Source organism: Salmo trutta, chromosome 19 (assembly GCF_901001165.1).
Source record: "Salmo trutta chromosome 19, fSalTru1.1, whole genome shotgun sequence".
NCBI lineage: Eukaryota > Metazoa > Chordata > Actinopteri > Salmoniformes > Salmonidae > Salmo > Salmo trutta.
Genome location: NC_042975.1, coordinates 39,832,467 through 39,850,681, shown reverse-complemented (window position 1 = coordinate 39,850,681; position 18,215 = coordinate 39,832,467). Strand labels below are relative to the sequence as shown.

Sequence of the window (18,215 nt, the reverse complement as noted above, 5' to 3'; positions counted from 1 at the left end):
AAGTTTTTTTTCATAAAGCAATTGCAATCGGGTTTTTTTTAAGGTCCAGACGGCAGAGAGGGACAGGCCATTAGCCATGACTCTCATTAGGCCTAATATCAGAGTAATAGCTCGGAGAGTACTGGAGCATTCAGGAAGCCTGCTCTAAACAGCCCTCTTCAGAAATTACCACTAGAATGCTGGCCGCAATTGAGCTTTTTGGTATAATTGAACTCTAACCCCTTTTTCTCTTCAAATGGCTCTTTCTGAATTCAAGAATATACAGTGTATACCCACCTACTGGTAGAATCTGAAGAAAATGCTTTTTATCAGTGTTAGCACATTGTTATTATCAATAGAGAATGATAACTACTGTAGTAGTGTTGAGTGCAGTGACCTTTTAGACCTAGAAAAAGCTCAGCAAAGCCATATAAAGGCTCTCTGTTAGACACACAAGTACACAGTAAAGCCTGTTCCTGGGCCTCGCTAAAAGCCTTCATGGCAAGCCAACAGACCCCAGTGAACCCATGGGTACTGAGTTTTTTATGTCAGGGGACAACATTTGAAGTGTCAGTGTAAATCCAACTGTCAGCTTTCATCCTAGTGTCTCGACATCAACAGAGAGTGATCTCTAAGAGCGTGGGCTGTGCTGTCCCATTCTTTTGTTTTTGTCAACCTTCAAAGGCTTTGGCCTTCTGCAGCCATCTGCTATACCCTGGTTCAGTGCTTTTGATGACAGCTCCAGCAGGGCCAGGACCCCTTAAAAGGCAGAGCACTCAAACCAACTTATTACACCGCCGACCATGACACTCTCAACACCTTGTCATTTTTGTTTCCATGGCACACACACTGGAGGAGAAGCAAAACAAAGATTTTTTTTCTTCCACCTGAGTGGGTTTTCTAGTCTTTGTTTACTAGATGAAATGCCTGCCTTTTCCTTCAACCCTCTCCCTGTTGATTCCTCTACAGAAGCATCCGTATATTATGCTCACTGAAAACGTTTAAAATAAACTGAAAATTCAAAAAATCTGCAAAAATGCATACAACTGACTCATTGTGAGTTACAAAGGACTCATGAATGTAATGATATGTGCATAACAGTGCGCGGTAAAAACGGTGTGACCAGTGAGAGAGGCAGGGTGTCAGGACTACAGAACAAAGTGGCAAGAGCTTCAGAAGGGAGTTTAGATAATGATCCTCTGGAGAGTGCCATTACTAAAGAGAAATCGCACAGAAAGGTGGAGAGACAGAGTACTGCTGTACAGCGTGACGCTGCCATGGCCATAAACTCTGTAACCAGGTAAACTCGTGTGAATACAGGTATTAAAAGGAGTGTCCTTACCAGTGCTTGACTTGACGCTTGGTCTACTGCAGCTACAGACAGAGAGGTATTAGGTTCCATGTCATCTAATGGAAGCTCTATGTTCTCCTAGAGGGGTGACAGGGGGGATTAGTAACCAATGACAACATAGGTCCGAAGACAGGGCGCCAAGTTTTAGGTTTTCTACTATAGGACTATAGGAATTAGTTCATTATCACCTACAGTATATACATAATAATATAATAAATAGTAATACAATGTTGTAAACTCCTCATAAACTGCTATTAAAAACGGCTACAGGCTATGAACGTGAAAGCATTGTGTTTTTTACAATGGGAGTGATTAGACATACATCGGTTAGGACAGAGTGTTGGCAGGGATAATTCAGCCCTATTATGATGGGTGTATAGTCTAGTATTCTGCGATGAGAAGAGAGGGAGTTAGAGAGTGGAGAGTTATTCATCCTCGTCGAGCGAGCAGCTCCACTGCTGTGCAGCTCAGCCCAGTTCACACAGCCAGTGATGAGTGACCTGGCTTTGGGCTCGGCAGGGGAGGAGAAATGGCAATCATATGGCCATTATATAGGCTCACTGTGTGACACTATTGATGAGAGGGAGGAAACCATGAGCTCTATGTAGCTCTAACTTGCCATGGCTTACAGGCAGGAATAGTGCAGTCCTGATGTATGGATTGTATGGGAGTATGTATATTTGAATCCTTAAAGCAGGGTTCCACAACTGGCGGCCCGCGTGATTTTATTTTTAATCAAACACTATATCTGTTTGGGCTACTTGTAGTCAATTTGCAGTATACACATGTTTAGTCATTTTGCTCCGCCCCCTGACCATCCACTCAGGAACAAATTGCCCCGCATCTTAATCTAGTTGATGATCCCTGCCTTAAAGTTTGAATCAACGGTTGCTACATCAGTGTTTCCCAAACTCGGTCCTGGGGACGCCAAGGGGAACGTGTTTTGTTTTTTCACCTAGCACTACACAGCTGATTCCTATAAATCAACTAATCGTCAAGCTTTCAATATTTGAATCAGTTGTGGCAGGCTAATAACCAAAACGTGCACCCCTTAAGGTCCCCAGGACCGAGTTCAATTTTCTTATTTATTTATGATATGCACCCAATGATTTATGTAGCACATCTTAGAAATGCCTCATGAGCTTAGTTCAACTGTTGTACCCCATCAGAACCCAAAATATAAGCTTGTTATACTCCAAGGTTTGTAAACAAAGTAAATGTAAACAAACACTATATAGCCTCAAAACATGGTCTGTCCTTGCATCCATAGCTCTGTCTATGAATTTGAGAGTGGTTACATTTCTCCAGTCCCATCCCTCAGCTTTTTACCCAAACAGGGGCGGGGAAAACGCTTTGATATTGTTTTAACTTCTGATTGACGCTTTAAAGCGTGTGTGTGTTAGTGTATGTGTTTTAGTGTGTGTGTGTATGTTAGTGTGTGTTAGTGTGTGTTAGTGTATGTGTTTTAGTGCGTGTGTATGTTAGTGTGTGTGTATGTGGTTTAGTGTGTGTGTGTGTGTATGTTAGTGTGTGTTAGTGTATGTGTTTTAGTGTGTGTGTGTGTGTGTGTGTGTGTGTATATGTTAGTGTGTGTTAGTGTATGTGTTTTAGTGTGTGTGTGTGTGTATATGTTAGTGTGTGTGTGTGTGTGTGTTAGTGTGTGTGTGTATGTTAGTGTGTGTGTGTATGTTAGTGTGTGTGCGTGTGTGCGTGTGTGTGTGTGTGCGTGTGTGTGTATTAGTGTGTGTGCGCGTGTTAGTGGATGTGTGATTGTGTGTGTGTGTTAGTGTATGTGCACTGTGCATATTAATATACCTCTTTGTATCTCTCTAGCTCCTGTACAAAGGTGCGCTGATAGAACAGTGTCTGCAGGCGCTCCTGGGTGTAGTTATGGCAGAGCTCTTCAAAGGTGGCTCCGCGCTCCCGCTTGGCCAGGCGAGGGTTCTGAAAGCCCGGGGTGTCCACGATGAGCAGGGAGCACAGAGAGTGCTGGCTGGACTTCAGAGCCCTGATACACACACACACACACACACACACACACACACACACACACACACACACACACACACACACACACACACACACACACACACACACACACACACACACACACACACACAGGAAGACAACCAACAACAAAAAAACTCAGCAAGACAACAAGTACAAGGCAGCAGACCCTAAACAGAGAGGCCAGCTGTAGTGGTGTCCGTGCGTCATCTCCCTCCATCTCTGGTAAAGTAGTGACTAACCTGTTGATGAGGGAGACGAGGAGGGTGAAGAGCTCCGAGTACAGCCCAGATGCCATGGCTTCTAAACACTCCATGGCTGTGGCCTTGGAACCTGGTGGGAGAACAGGCGAGAAGAGACAAACAAATTTACAACAATATGCCTGTCATCAGATCAGACAGCATACATCACAGCAGAGGCACGGAATACTCTGCTCACTCCAGTGAGTGTTTGATTTGAAATGGGAGAACTGCAGGGAACCAGCGAAGCCTAGTGCTATTGCCCTTGAATCTCAGAGATGTTGTGAGAGGAAGACAGGTGAATCACAACCATGTCTTATGTGTGACAACGTGGGAGGGAGGGCAAGGTGGGAAGGAGGGCAAGATAAAATAAAGGCTAACTGTCAATTTTTACTGTGATACGGTTCTGCCTATATGTCCTTCGAACTGTGCGCGGCAACCTCTGATAAAACTCTCAGAGGTACTGTACATGTGGAAAAAAAATCAATGGAATGCAATTATAATTTCAAGGGCAATGCATGGAGGACTTCTAAAATTGTCCTGATATATTTTCGTTATACCTACCTATCAATAACCACTCTGTTTCTGTGGTAGTCATTACTAAGATAAGCTTTAACGTTCAGAGACGTGTGTCATCTCCCCTAGGTGATGAGCTGGTGTGTGTGCATAGTCCCAGGTGTACCTGAGGCTTCTCCTGCTGCATCGTCTGTCCCCTGGCGTATAGTGCTGGCTCTGGGCAGGGTGCCCTTGGCCTGGTGCTTGAAGATGGAGGAGGAGAGCTCTTCCAGGGTGCAGCCCAGCAGGTAGGCAGCCTTCTGCGCCCACTCATGACGTGCAAATTGTTTCCTACCGGCTGAGACGCACAGAAATACCACCATTATCTCCTCTGCCAACAACCATGGGTCATACAGCGTCTATCCCCGACAGGAGACTACAGTTACTGGAGTAGGAGGTGTATTTATGGGTTTGATCGACCGTGCCCCAGGCTAACACTGCTGCGATGGTATAAAAGCTAATAATAATCCCCTCATCAGGACAGCGAATTGTAGCCTACAAAGGACATGCACAGTACTGGGTATCCAAATGGTACAAACCCAACATTTTCTCATTTGTCCACAGTCCCATTAGCTAAAAGCCTTTTTGCTGCTACTTTTTCAAATGTTATTTTTCTCACACAGCTACAAGTCCTTCATCCACAGTAAATGATTACAAGGACTATCATTCCAAAGTACAATGACTTTGCATAAACACGAGCCTAAGTCTGTAAACCAAGTTTGACTTTAATCTGGTGGATGGGTGATGTGGTGATGTGGTGATGTGAGTGAGTGAGTGAGTGAGTGAGTGAGTGAGTGAGTGAGTGAGTGAGTGAGTGAGTGAGTGGATAGGAGTGGGTTTTCATTTCAGTGCGTTATTGGAGATGAACCCTCCTCAGACACTTAAGAGGGTGACTGACTAGGGAACATAGAACAGTTGGGCTTCTGACTGAGGCAGGCTGTAATCTCCCTGTTTCATCGGCCTATGAGAGCGTCACATGCCGCTGTGTTGTGACAAACAAGAGAGTTGTGAAGACGATCAAAGTGAAACACTGAGAACTTCATTAAAATGCTAATGACACCATGTCTGCTCACAGTGATAAAAGCACAGAGGCAGAACATAACAATATGGAGAGGATGTTTTTACCTTTCTCTTCGTCTGCGATGCAAGAGGAACGGCATGCAACATGCAAGTAAGAACAGGTAGTTAAAACAGTTAGTACAGAAGTCCTGTATACAGTGGATGAGCAGACAAACTTTGATCTGATAAGCCTTCTCTCACACAAACACAACATACACGCACAGCGCTAACCCTCAAACAGCAGCAAGACCTCATCGAGATGCAGGGGGAGAACGAGCATGCAGGTTCTGACTAACACACTGCATTCAGGAGCTTTATTGAAAAACCTCTTCTGAGAGTTGAGGAATGAAACAGCCCACACTTATCAGCACACCCAATCAACCTCCCATTCATTGTCAGATCTACTGGAAGGAGGTGCATAAAGTCATGCAATTCTTTAGTGTATCGACACTGCAACTCATGATGAATAAAGGTCTATAGTGCCCTCTGGTGTTACCTAGTCAAACTGCACTGCTTATCATTGGGACAAGTTTCTTCAAACCTGCAATGAACTCACCCATTTCTAAACTCTCTATAATGCTACTAAGATGTTGTAATATTACAAGAGGGCAACAAGTGGCAACTGATTTCCACCAAGTGGCAAACACATTTTTGTGTCAATCATCTGACAGATTGTAACCCAACAAAATGTGTATATTTAGATTGTAGTTGATCAATTAACCCTTCAGAGGAAGAGAGGAAAAGGAGATCAACACAGTAGAAGACACAGAAACACCCAGAAGGGTGTTTGTTCGGGTTCATTACCAATTTCCTCGATGACTGACACTGCAGAGAAGGCAACGTTAGACAATGTGAATAAACATTCCAACTGCACTCACACCCGTTTTCATTACTACAGTGTAAACAATCTGTCTTGTTCTGGGCTGTCAGGCAAATAGCAAACAAACATACTGGGTTGTTCCCTGCTGAGGTACAGCAGCAAGCAGACACTGGGAACAAGGCAAGGCATTTAGACAGCTTAAGGCTGATGTTGGGCTGGGACTTTGTCGCCTCGTAAGCTGGAATACTTAAAACTCTGCAGTTGTTGCCCGACTGTCTCAAACTGACATCAACCAGTTTGGTTCTGTGTTGCGCATGGCTGAACGGTAAAGGAATGCAATTAACATCTCCCCTGCAGACAGTAAAACTTGGCATTATTGACAGGGCCTCCAGACTTCACAACTGTCTTCGTCACAAATGTTCTCTGCCCGAGAAGCTCCTTGAAACAAACAAATAAAGGCCCTGGATAGATGGCAGCTGCAGCATCATGAATTCTGTTATTTTGGAATAGACCCAATATCTCTTTGCTTGACTTTACTTTTGCAACTACACTATGTCAATTCATAATATTTAGTTGAATATGTCATTGTAAGTAGTAAATGTTCTGTAATTTAAATACAGAATACAGCTGCATTAACACTGTAAGCCTCTGAATTAACAACTGACATAGAGACTGAATGCGCTCCTGGTGTGTACTGTACTGTAATTCTTACCCTTGGTGGCCCCTGCAGCTCCTAGATGATAGATGGCCCCCAGGACCAGCCAGAAGGCCCTCTGCTCCTCCCCACTGATCCCCAGGACCTTCATAGCTGCCTGCAGCTTGGTGAACTGCTGGGAGGCCCGCTGCTTGTCTTCAGACTGGGCAAGCACGGGGGAGGAGAAACAACAGGAATCTATATGGACTGGCTTTATTATAAAAACCATAGTGTGAATCTATTCACTCAAAACCAAATAAAACGTTCCTGACAAGGTCTTTGGGGCCCTGGCAAGAGTTACCTTGGGTTGAGGCATGATTCCAAAGGCGCTGTTTTCAGCAAAGTGGTTAAAGTGCAGCTCAGTCCTGGAATGGCAATCAAACAAGCTGTCAGTCAGTCACCAGACTATACTTGACAGAGCTACTCAGAGTTTCTGACCAACAGACACTCACAAGTAAATAAAGGACAGAGAGAGAGGAGAAAGATAGAGAGGAGAGAGACAGAGAGAGAGGAGAGAATAGGTAAAGGTTCACTCTACACAGAGGACTGAGGAAGATGACAGCTTACTTTAGAGAACTGTCAGCTCCAGCCATCATGTAGTAGAAGACATTGAAGGTGGACTCTCCCTCTGGCCGCCTGGTCACCCTTAGCTTCTCCAGCAGCATGGTCTGAATGGACGCCGAGGCCACCTGGCCAGCCTGGTCAAAGTCCAGGGACACGATGTGGGAAAAGCGACTGGCGTTCCCGTTCATGGAGGTGGAGCTGTTCCCAAAAGCCTCCAGGATGGTATAGACCGCCTGCCACTTCTCCGCTGGGAGACACACAGAAACAAGCCAAATCGTACATACATACATGTAAGTAAATATCAGACATACAGTGGACTGTGAAATGAAGAAGAAAAACCAGTTGTTCCCTAAACTGTGTTCTAACTTACTGCATGTTCTTTCCCCTCGAAACCTACCAGAGAAGGTCTTGCCAGTGCTGCCAGCGATGGTGACCAGGTACTGGACCAGGTGTTGACAGTTGATAGTCTTGCCGCTGCCGCTCTTCCCCAGCAGCACAATAGACTGGTCCTGACGCGTGGTCAACAGGTTCCTATAGGCTGACTGGGCAACACCATAGATGTGGGGTGCCGTGTCCTCCCTCCTGCACCCCTTAAACATGTGCATCACCTGGGGGGGAGGGGGGGGGGTGTCATCACCATATAAAGCCCCACAAATTAAACAAATCCAGTCCTACTTGCCCTTCCTGGTTTACTTGCTACTCTAATAGAAGATATCCCCTCCCTTATCCTGCTAACCCCAGGCTCCACCCAGGACTGTACCTTCTCAGAGTACATGGAGGGGGCGCTGATGGGGTTGATGACCACCATGTTGGGCCCAGCGTGGGTGTGGATGAGGTTACCCCCGTAGCGCTGGCGCAGAGAGTGCATCACACTGGACTCATTGAGGTACTGCAGCGAGGACAGGTCCTCCACGCGGTCAAACAATGGAGGGTTGGCCTACACACAGGGGTCAGAGGTCAAAGAGATCATACATCCCAGACTTCAGATAATGAGACAAAAATTCAAAAAGGTGAAAATGTTTGGTGCCCTGCTGGGGCTAAACAGCATGTACATTTTGGTGAGTTTAGGCTGTAAGTCGCTCTGGATAAGAGCGTCTGCTAAATGACTAAAATGTAAATGTAAAATGTAACCTTCTCCACATCATCTTCATCCACATCCAGCAACGAGCCGTCGCTCTCCAGTCTTATCTTGACTTTCCCCTCTGGCAGACTGCCTGGCTCCGTCTTCAACAGGGTCGCTGTGGTGACAGAACAGGGTCAATAGGATCTACAGCCACTCATTAGCCACATATTTAGTCATCTAAACATGTTGTTTGTCTAGACTGCATGTGTTATATTCAATACAAGTGTGAAATAGTGCACAATCAATACAAATTTGGTTGACTATTTCTGTCAGATAAATCAACAAATGGAATCTGTGATGCACATTTAATATGTTTTAATTTGGCCCCCATTGTGGTGAATGGCCTAGTGAGTCAGGCCTACTAACCCAAGGAGAATCCATCCTTGTGAACCAGCCATACTTTCTCTGTGCCGTACCAGGCCTTCTCAGCAGCTATTTGCTCCTCGGTCTTCACCTAGGAGAGAGGACAGACAGACAGGGCTAGTACACTGCTATGAAGCTCAAAGGCAGAAGCAGAGGTGAATACCCAGAGAGAATAATTAGCTAGATGAATGAATAACACCAGCGGAGGGGGTATTGTCACAGGAGGATAGGAACAGGTGTGGATTGAGGTCTGCGTTCTTCATCTCCTTAAGGGAGGAGTTTTGGGTTTCAGGTCTAGTTCTCCCCCACGCAACATTTGACCAAGCGCCCAGTAGTCCACCCTCCCCAAACCCCCAACTCCACACCTGCCCACTAGGCAGGCCCCTGGTCCCCACTCTGTGTGTTTACCATCAGATCCCTCTCTGTAACCAAACTACTGATAACCCACTCTCACTGACGATAACAGGACAGATGGTACATAACCCAACACAACAACACATGACTTGACTGGCTGCACATCAATACCACATACTTCACCACAATGTTTATGAAGACTGGGGTAGATCTGCAGTATAATATGAGCAAACTAACGACACATATCCTATGACAATTTATATGTGGACACATCATGCAATTTGAGTAACTCGGTTTTCCTCAAACACGACCTGAAAATCATAGTGAAAAGCAAGACACATCACTGGTAAAGCATAGACACTCAGTGCAAACCTACTACAAAGGGTAGAATACTGAGGAACTCACTTCACCGGCAGTTAAAAAAGGTTTAATAAGTCATGTATTTCATGAGTTTCTCACTAATCTACTGGTTTATCATCACAGATACAAAATCCCAGATAAGGACGTTGGTTCTGTGATTTACACACAACAGCACACTCCAGGGAAGGGACTGAGGGAGATGCATGGGGTATTGCAATCAGGCATAGCAGTGGCCAGACCTTGGGTTGAGAGGCGGCCGTGTGGGCCGCCTGCAGGAGGGCCACGGGGTCCTGATCCAACTGTGTCTGGAAGAGGGCAGGAAGAGTTGGGTTTAATCAAGGTCAGAGTTCCACTTCGAAGTTCATACTGCATGCTCAAACATGCCAACAGCCATGTAACAAGTATCTTCCGTGAATTTGGCTAGAGGGTAGCATAACACATGCAGATGAAGAAAACAACTGACACCCACACGTTTGCTGTGACAAAAAAAATGGGGGGAAAAAATTCTAATCCTTCTAGCTTTACCAGTCTAAGTTACTAAGTCCAGCAGAGCCCGTCTGTATGGGAGTGCTTAGGTCATATTACTGGGACTTCCAGCACTGCTGCACGGACATAGGGAAAGAATTCAGTCCGTAACAACATGGTGGGGGAATGAGTAAGGGGTGCAGGCAGAACCCCACGTGGGTGAGACAGGGGTAGGGGATGGCGGGGTCAGTTAAGGAGAGCAGGCTTACACCCCTACACGAGACACAAGCACAAAGTCCAGTCAGGCCTTGTGTGAGGGCGGTGGGTGAGTGGCCAGCCTGGGGAGCGGTGTGACAGGGGACCACCGGATAGCCACGGCCACGAGGACAGCAGCAAACAGCGGAGCAACACACAGAGGGGAGGGGAGAAGCGATGAGACAGCAGAAGATGGGAAGGAGGAGCCAGGAGATGAGAGGAAAGGGCAATATTAAAAACAGATCACAGAGGGGTTTTTAGAGTGGATGTGACAGCTGTGATCTGGGATCAACTGTTCAGTCTCAATCCAACATCAAAGAACACAATATCCTCACCAAGTGCATAAAAACAGACTTGGACTTCAAGGGAAATGAACACCCCTTTGTCAGAAAGTGAATGTCAAAAGGACAGAATACAACTGTAAGGACATAGATGTGTGAATCCGGCAAATGAGGACATGACTGAGTAATGATATTGCCTGTTGAGAAAACCGAAGGGACAAAGAAAGGGAGAGAGAGGAATAGTCTCTGTACATATGTGAAGCAGGGTTCAAAAGTCAGCCACTGGAAAGCCGTGTGCCATGTCATATCAAAAGAATTAACATTTTCTCACTTGACTAAAATCTATATTGTGACTGTACAAACATGTTGAAATTAGTTAGTTATAGCACTACATTATATTAAGTTTGAAAACCCAGCTGTGAAGTCACACCAAAGCCTCGTCCCAGACAGAGAGATGGTACTACACAGTGCCCACCATGAACCCACACATTACCAACACGGGACCTCCATTCATATGAACCCTTATCCATATGACTTAGCCATGATGATAGGAGACCATATGACTAAGACTGACTGACAGACTCTGATCTCTAAGCTGATGAGACATAAAATGGATGCCGCTAGTCAGGGTTCACATTACAGCGCCACAGGGCACCGCATAATTCAGACCCTGCTGCTAGTCGTCAACACCAGATTGGGGCCACATGCGACAGTGCACCTGTCCCCATGCGGGAGCAAAGGAGGGTGGCACAGACCCATGGCAGGGTAAGATTTGGTAATAGTACAGGAGGGTGGCACAGACCCATGCCAGGGTAAGATTTGGTAATAGTACAGCAGGGTGGCACAGACCCATGGCAGGGTAAGATTTGGTAATAGTACAGGAGGGTGGCACAGACCCATGGCAGGGTAAGATTTGGTAATAGTACAGCAGGGAGGCCAGGCCCATGGCAGGGTAAGATTTGGTAATAGTACAGCAGGGTGGCACAGACCCATGGCAGGGTAAGATTTGGTAATAGTACAGCAGGGTGGCCAGGCCCATGGCAGGGTAAGATTTGGTAATAGTACAGCAGGGTAAGATTTGGTAATAGCACAGCAGGGAGGCCAGACCCATGGCAGGGTAAGATTTGGTAATAGCACAGCAGGGTGGCACAGACCCATGGCAGGGTAAGATTTGGTAATAGCACAGCAGAGTGGCACAGACCCATGGCAGGGTAAGATTTGGTAATAGTACAGCAGGGTGGCACAGGCCCATGGCAGGGTAAGATTTGGTAATAGCACAGCAGAGTGGCACAGACCCATGGCAGGGTAAGATTTGGTAATAGTACAGCAGAGTGGCCAGGCCCATGGCAGGGTAAGATTTGGTAATAGTACAGCAGGGTGGCACAGACCCATGGCAGGGTAAGATTTGGTAATAGTACAGCAGGGTAAGATTTGGTAATAGTACAGCAGGGAGGCCAGACCCATGGCAGGGTAAGATTTGGTAATAGTACAGCAGGGAGGCCAGACCCATGGCAGGGTAAGATTTGGTAATAGTACAGCAGGGTGGCACAGACCCATGGCAGGGTAAGATTTGGTAATAGTACAGCAGGGTGGCACAGACCCATGGCAGGGTAAGATTTGGTAATAGTACAGCAGGGAGGCCAGGCCCATGGCAGGGTAAGATTTGGTAATAGTACAGCAGGGAGGCCAGGCCTATGGCAGGGTAAGATTTGGTAATAGTACAGCAGGGAGGCCAGGCCCATGGCAGGGTAAGATTTGGTAATAGTACAGCAGGGTGGCCAGGCCCATCACAGGGTAAGACTGGGTAATAGTACAGCAGAGCAGGCAGACACACAGGCTGAAAGAGAAAGGTGAAGTTACAGTAGACCCAGCTCCGGTGAGGATATTTCTCAGACGCCTGTGGTTCTCGTCTGTAGGGACCAGCTTTGGAACCTACAGGAGGTCACACCACCAACACCGGTGAGTCCTCACCCAGCCACTCCAGAGTCTATTGATGCCATGGTACTAAAGGTTTGTTATGCATGTTGGGGCCCCCTTGTATATGTAATTTCCTTTGGTCAAACCCAGGTCATTTACTGTACTGTGATCCATCTAATGTCTATTTTGAATGATAAAGTAGGCTAAGTCAACCTAGCCTACATTATACTTTTTTTTTTAAAATACTGTAATTTACCATTGCACAGCATATTCTAAAATCTACAACACCCAGAAGCATACCAGCTGCAGGACACACACCTGTTCTTTGGAGCCAGGGGTGCCCTGAGGCTGGGACTGAGCACTCCCAGAGGAGGGCTTCCCAGCAGGGGCGGCAGAGGGACCAGAAGCTGCCTTCACCTTGATATATCCACACACACACACACACACACACACACACACACACACACACACACACACACACACACACACACACACACACACACACACACGAGAGTCAGTGACCTCTAACATAAGGTCTTCCACACACCATGCTCCTGATAAGGACAACACACTCAATCCCTTCATGCTCAAATCCTATAAACACACAGAGTTCCTCAAGCCCATTCCAGTTTAAACAAAATCCTCATATTTTGGACAAGGATCTTCCCAACATTTTGGTACATTATTCTCTACAATGTTCAATGGTTATTCTTCATTAATAAGGCTGCCATTAGTAGTTGTCCTCCGTGGTCTAGTGTTAGGCCAGTCTGGATAGTGTTCCCAGAGAGTTCCCCAGAGCCTGGTGTAAATGAGTAATGGCTCAGTGCCTCAGACCAGCCTGGCTCTCTAGCCTGGCTCTCTGTGGACCAGCCATGACCAGACCCTTATACCTACTGATGAGGCTGAGGTAGGAAATACTACCTTTTATTTAATTTTTTACCCTTTTCTCACTGCAGGAAGACTACGGTTTGAAGTAAATGAGCCAGTTAGCAGCCAGTTAGCACTTCGCTGATGCAAATGAATGAAGCAGCAGTTTCTACCATTGCAGCAAGACAAGAGAGATCCTGTGGAGAGACATACACTACATGACCAAAAGTTTGTGGACAGCTGCTCGTCGAACATCTCATTCCAAAATCATGGGCATTAATATGGAGTTAGTCCCGCCTTTGCTGCTATAACAGCTTCTGCTGTTCTGGGAAGGCTTTCCACTAGATGTTGGAACATTGCTGCGGGGGCTTTCTTCCATTCAGGCACAAGAGCATTAGTGAGGTCAGGCACTGATGTTGGGCGATTAGGCCTGGCTCGCTGTCGGTGCTCCAATTCATCCCATAGGTGTTCGATGGGGTTGAGGTCAGGGCTCTGTGCAGGCCAATTGAAGTTCTTCCACACCGATCTCAGCACACAATTTCTGTATGGACCTCGCTTTGTGCACAGGGGCATTGTCATGCTGAAACAGGAAAGGGTCTTCACCAAACTGGTGCCACAAAGTTGGAAGCACAGAATTGTCTCGAATGTCGTTGTATGCTGTAGCATTAAGATGTCCATTCACTGGAACTATGGGGCCGAACCTGAAGCATGCAAAACAGCCCTGGACCATTAATCCTCCTCCACCAAACTTTACAGTTGGCACTATGCATTGGGGCAGGTAGTGTTCTCCTGGCATCCGCCAAACCCAGATTGGTCCATCTGACTGCCAAATGGTAGTGTGATTCATCATTACAGAGAACGCGTTTCCACTGCTCCAGAGTAATGGCGGTGGACTTTACACCACTCCAGCCGACGCTTGGCACTGCCCATGGTGATCTTAGGCTTGTGTGTGGCTGCTAGGCCATGGAAACCCATTTCATGAAGCTCCAGACAAACAATTGTTGTACTGAAGTTACTTCCAGAGACAGTTTGGAACTCAGTAGTGAGTATTGCAATAATTGAGGACAGGCGTTTTTTACGTGCTACACACTTCAGCACTCGGCGGTCCCGTTCTGTGAGCTTGTGTGGCCTACCACTTCGCGGCTGAGCCGTTTCCACTTCACAGTTGACAGGGGCAGTCAATGTTTGTCTATCGAGATTGCATGGCGGTGTGCTCGATTTTATACTCCTATCAGCAAACAGGTGTGGCTGAAATAGCTGAATCCACTCATTTGAAGGGGTGTCCACATACTTTTCTATATATAGTGTATGATCCTTATCCACTCAGCATATTGTGAAAAGTCAAATCCATACACATAATTATTAATTGTGTTAATTTCACACACAGAACGGGTTAATAGGTGTTCAGTGCACACATCAGAACCGCATGCGCCATTGAATTATGTAATACTCTCTTTAGGCAGACATTTTGAGGGCACGCACTCTGTACCTCTGGTTTCTTTACAGCCCATGAGCGAGGGGCAGGGACGAACCCTGGAGGGGGGGCAAGAGGGTCGGATTTCGGGGCAGGGATAAAACCTGGGGGCCGGGCAAGGGGATTTTGTCTTGGGGCAGGAATGAAGCCTGGAGGAGGGGCAAAAAGGTTGTTTTTTGGCACAGGGGCAGGGATGAAACCTGGAGGGGGGGCAAGGGGATTGACTTTGGTTTTGGGTGCAGGGATGAAGCCTGGAGGAGGCGCGAGGGGGTTGGCTTTCGGTGCGGGTGTGGGTATGAACCCTGTAGGAGGGATGGTGGGGTTTGATTTGGGGGGAGCTGGGGTGGGGGGAGCAGGAGTGGACACGGAGGTGGACGGGGCCTCATCTTCTTTTACTGCTGGAGGCTCCTGGCTCTCTACCTCCTTCTCTTCCTCCTGTTCCTTCTCCTCCTCTTTATCCTCCTTGCGGTCTTGAGTACGGGTGCGAGGCCGGTGATCCTTGGTCCTCCCTCGGCCCATCAGGCTGGCCAGACCCATGGAGATGTCATCCTTCTCATCCTTTTTGCCGGAGAGGGGAGCAGTCTTGGGTACAGATGTGGCTATAGGGGCAGCTTTAGGAGGCTCTGTGCTGGGGGCCTGAGGCTGCTCTTCCACCCCAGGCACTACCCTCCTCACCACCCTCCTAATAACCTTCACCCCCTTCTTCCGAGTGGGACCTTGGTCCTCTGTGCTCTCCTGCCTGGAGGAGGCGGCTGGTGGGTCAGGGCCTCCCATGACACTGTCACTCCTGGTTGATGATGTCAACGGCTGTGGGTCACCACTTGTTTCTGTTTCAGCTTCCTCGCCATCAGACTAGACACACACACAGGTATAGGTAAGGAGGAGCCAATATCAGAGATACTGTATTGAAGACCCAAAGCTGTAGAGTTGTGTTACATAAACTAAATACCATAATTCTTCACTGGCCAAAGCCCATGCCATAGTTATGTTATTTAGAGTGGCTGTTTGCCATCCCGTAGTCTTCTTTACCAAGCATCTGTCTAGTCTACAGGAAGGACAGCTGTGTCAAACATCCACCAGCACACAAATGACATGTCCACCTTGTTGGATGTGAGTAATTTATACACATCAATGATTCTACTTTTCATTTTTCCTTTCACTACACAGAGCTATAATACCTCAGATCATAAACCATGACTGGAAGAATTTCTTTCTCACAGATTGTCAACATCAGATTAAATGTGGTTTACGTTGGCTTATACAGGTCCCCCATTGCAAAGACCTCTTTCAGATGGAATCTGTGGAGGACTGTCTCACTGATTGTCCAGGATTAGTCTTCCTGTACTGTTCATTACTCTGTGACTACATCAAAGCCTACAGGTGACACCTCTACTGCATGGCAATATGGTGCTATATTGTATAACCAAGTAACGGCTGAAGATATGACAGTCTTGTGAAAAACCCATCTAACACCCTGAAAACCCTGAGAGTCAATGACACGGGTGAAGAGAGAGTGCCACTTGGCTGAGAGAAGAAATCTTCAAGGGACCTACTTCTAGATTGTTTGTTGCTACTATTAAAAAGCACACAGCGACGTAACACTTACATCTGAGGCTGGCTTGGTTTCAACTTCAACCTACAAGAGAGGAGGGTCAAGAGAGGCCGATCAAACCCGGAACTAAAGCTCACTCATGCAAGAACAACATGCACATCTCTACCACAAACATCCTTCCTCTGTCCACAGAGAAGACAATCTTCCTCTTCAGCCTAAAGTTCAGCTGACAACAGTAAATGTGCAGGAATCTACTAAAGGTGCAAACACATAAAAGGTAAAACAAGACTTCCCTTTTGCCGCCAGAATGAAAAGCGTGAACTGTAAGCCATGGTAGCAGCCCAGAAGTCATGGGCTGAACCGGGAGAGTGGAGGTGAGGGGAAGGAGGCAGGGAGAGGAAGAGTGTAAGGTAGAGATAGACAGACAGAGAGTAGAAAGAGAGGATACGAGGATGGACTGATGAGAGTGAGTGAGTGCGTTTCGGGGTGGACGGTAGGTAGGGGGACGAGGACTGGCGTCTTTCTTCACACTAGCTACTACCAACAGGGCAGTAGGACCATGCAGGCTGAGGCAGCACTGAGGACAGAAGACATGAAGAAAGAACAGGATGAAATGGATACATACAGTACAGGCAGACAGGAGAGACAATTTACCTCAAGGAGACAGGACATCAGTTCACAATCACACTATGGAAATAGATCAACCTTTTGCAAATGTTCTTATTTCTTCTAAAAAGTATTTCAATATCAATAGAATGACAACTACATTCATCATTATATATTCAAATATTCTCCTCCGCTTTTATTTGACTACAGTATGTCATATATTTCACATACGGCAGTAGTGCAATGTGAATGCTGCATTAGGTCTGCCTGTTATTAGAGTGTAAATGTAGAACATACCGGTGGTTTAATCTGCAAGCTAAGAGTGTCACTGACTTTATCACTGCCATATCAGACTCAGTTTATCCTGTGGTTGATCTATGCTGTTAGGAGAGTTAAGAGTTAACATGTCACTGAAAGGATCACAGGAGAATCAATTGTCACCAGACCTCAGATTTCTGCGTCAGTAGTAACTGCCCCAAATGTAAAGAATGTAGGATTTGCACGCATTAAAAAGCTTGGTTCCATATTGGAGAAAAAAGGGTACAGGCCAAAATAGAACCAAGCAAAACAGTCACACACACAAACAACGGTTGTGGCTAGAATTTATATAGCTACGGATGGACGTGAGGCATGAATCGCAGGTTCGTAAGTTCTCCTAACCTGCTGCAAAAAGTAAACTCTGTCCGTCGCTGTATACCATCTAATCAAAACCACAAACATATGGATTTGTCTCGTGCTGATGACATCACAAGAAGCAAACAAATGACAACATAGAAGTGTAACTGACATGGACACCGCACCTAGGAGGCACTACACAGATCTGTGGTCCTGGCTATCCTTCGTAAACAAGCTACCAGGTCAACCTCTAAAGGCTAAATACATTAAGAGTATTACACAGTCTCCAATATTGTGTCTCCATCTCCAATATTGTTCCATTCAGATTTACCTTTCAGTTATAGCCAAGAACACTGCCAACTGTCATCTCAGCCCAAAACAAGCTGAGAACTATGGTACATGACAGCCACAGACTGTACAGTACAGAAAGTAGGCACGCTGGGCATTCTTCAGCAGGGCTGAAATGAGTGGCGCAGCAATGTGTTTCACCATCCTGCCCTAGCTTTCATCATACAGCTTCCACTCCTATTAATAGTTACCAGCAGCAGAGGAGGCCATTCTGAGACGCAACTAGAGCCCTATTGCTCATGGTACAGCAGACAGACACACTCCGAAAGGAACCCACTACCAGGCCCATACAGAGTCTGGACCACTCTTCTGTTACCTTGTGTCGTCTGGAGGCCCGATCAGTTTTGTCTCCCTCACCGGATCATGG

General features: G+C 46.6%; 1 protein-coding gene across 10 annotated transcripts in view; it reads right to left on the bottom strand.

Moving 5' to 3' along the window:
• Positions 1 to 18,215, bottom strand: part of LOC115154576 (unconventional myosin-XVIIIa) — a 109,371-nt gene that overhangs the window by 49,226 nt on the left and 41,930 nt on the right. For 4 of the 10 annotated variants that reach the window (XM_029700932.1, XM_029700936.1, XM_029700941.1 and 1 more), the window contains exons 1-20: positions 18,165 to 18,215; positions 16,573 to 16,856; positions 16,334 to 16,363; positions 14,743 to 15,579; positions 12,705 to 12,803; positions 12,330 to 12,401; positions 9,708 to 9,773; positions 8,758 to 8,845; positions 8,400 to 8,506; positions 8,029 to 8,205; positions 7,666 to 7,876; positions 7,272 to 7,515; positions 7,006 to 7,069; positions 6,723 to 6,867; positions 5,995 to 6,015; positions 5,257 to 5,268; positions 4,259 to 4,429; positions 3,580 to 3,670; positions 3,146 to 3,338; positions 1,322 to 1,408 (exon numbers count right to left, since the gene is read on the bottom strand). The exon at positions 18,165 to 18,215 is cut by the window's right edge. In XM_029700932.1, coding sequence (XP_029556792.1) covers positions 1,322 to 1,408; positions 3,146 to 3,338; positions 3,580 to 3,670; positions 4,259 to 4,429; positions 5,257 to 5,268; positions 5,995 to 6,015; positions 6,723 to 6,867; positions 7,006 to 7,069; positions 7,272 to 7,515; positions 7,666 to 7,876; positions 8,029 to 8,205; positions 8,400 to 8,506; positions 8,758 to 8,845; positions 9,708 to 9,773; positions 12,330 to 12,401; positions 12,705 to 12,803; positions 14,743 to 15,579; positions 16,334 to 16,363; positions 16,573 to 16,611 — 2,754 coding nt within the window. In that variant the 5' untranslated portion in view covers positions 16,612 to 16,856; positions 18,165 to 18,215. Of the gene's footprint in view, positions 1 to 1,321; positions 1,409 to 3,145; positions 3,339 to 3,579; positions 3,671 to 4,258; positions 4,430 to 5,256; positions 5,269 to 5,994; positions 6,016 to 6,722; positions 6,868 to 7,005; positions 7,070 to 7,271; positions 7,516 to 7,665; positions 7,877 to 8,028; positions 8,206 to 8,399; positions 8,507 to 8,757; positions 8,846 to 9,707; positions 9,774 to 12,329; positions 12,402 to 12,704; positions 12,804 to 14,742; positions 15,580 to 16,333; positions 16,364 to 16,572; positions 16,857 to 17,831; positions 18,010 to 18,164 lie in introns of those variants that run through there. The other 6 variants (XM_029700933.1, XM_029700934.1, XM_029700937.1 and 3 more) reach the window with 6 other exon arrangements.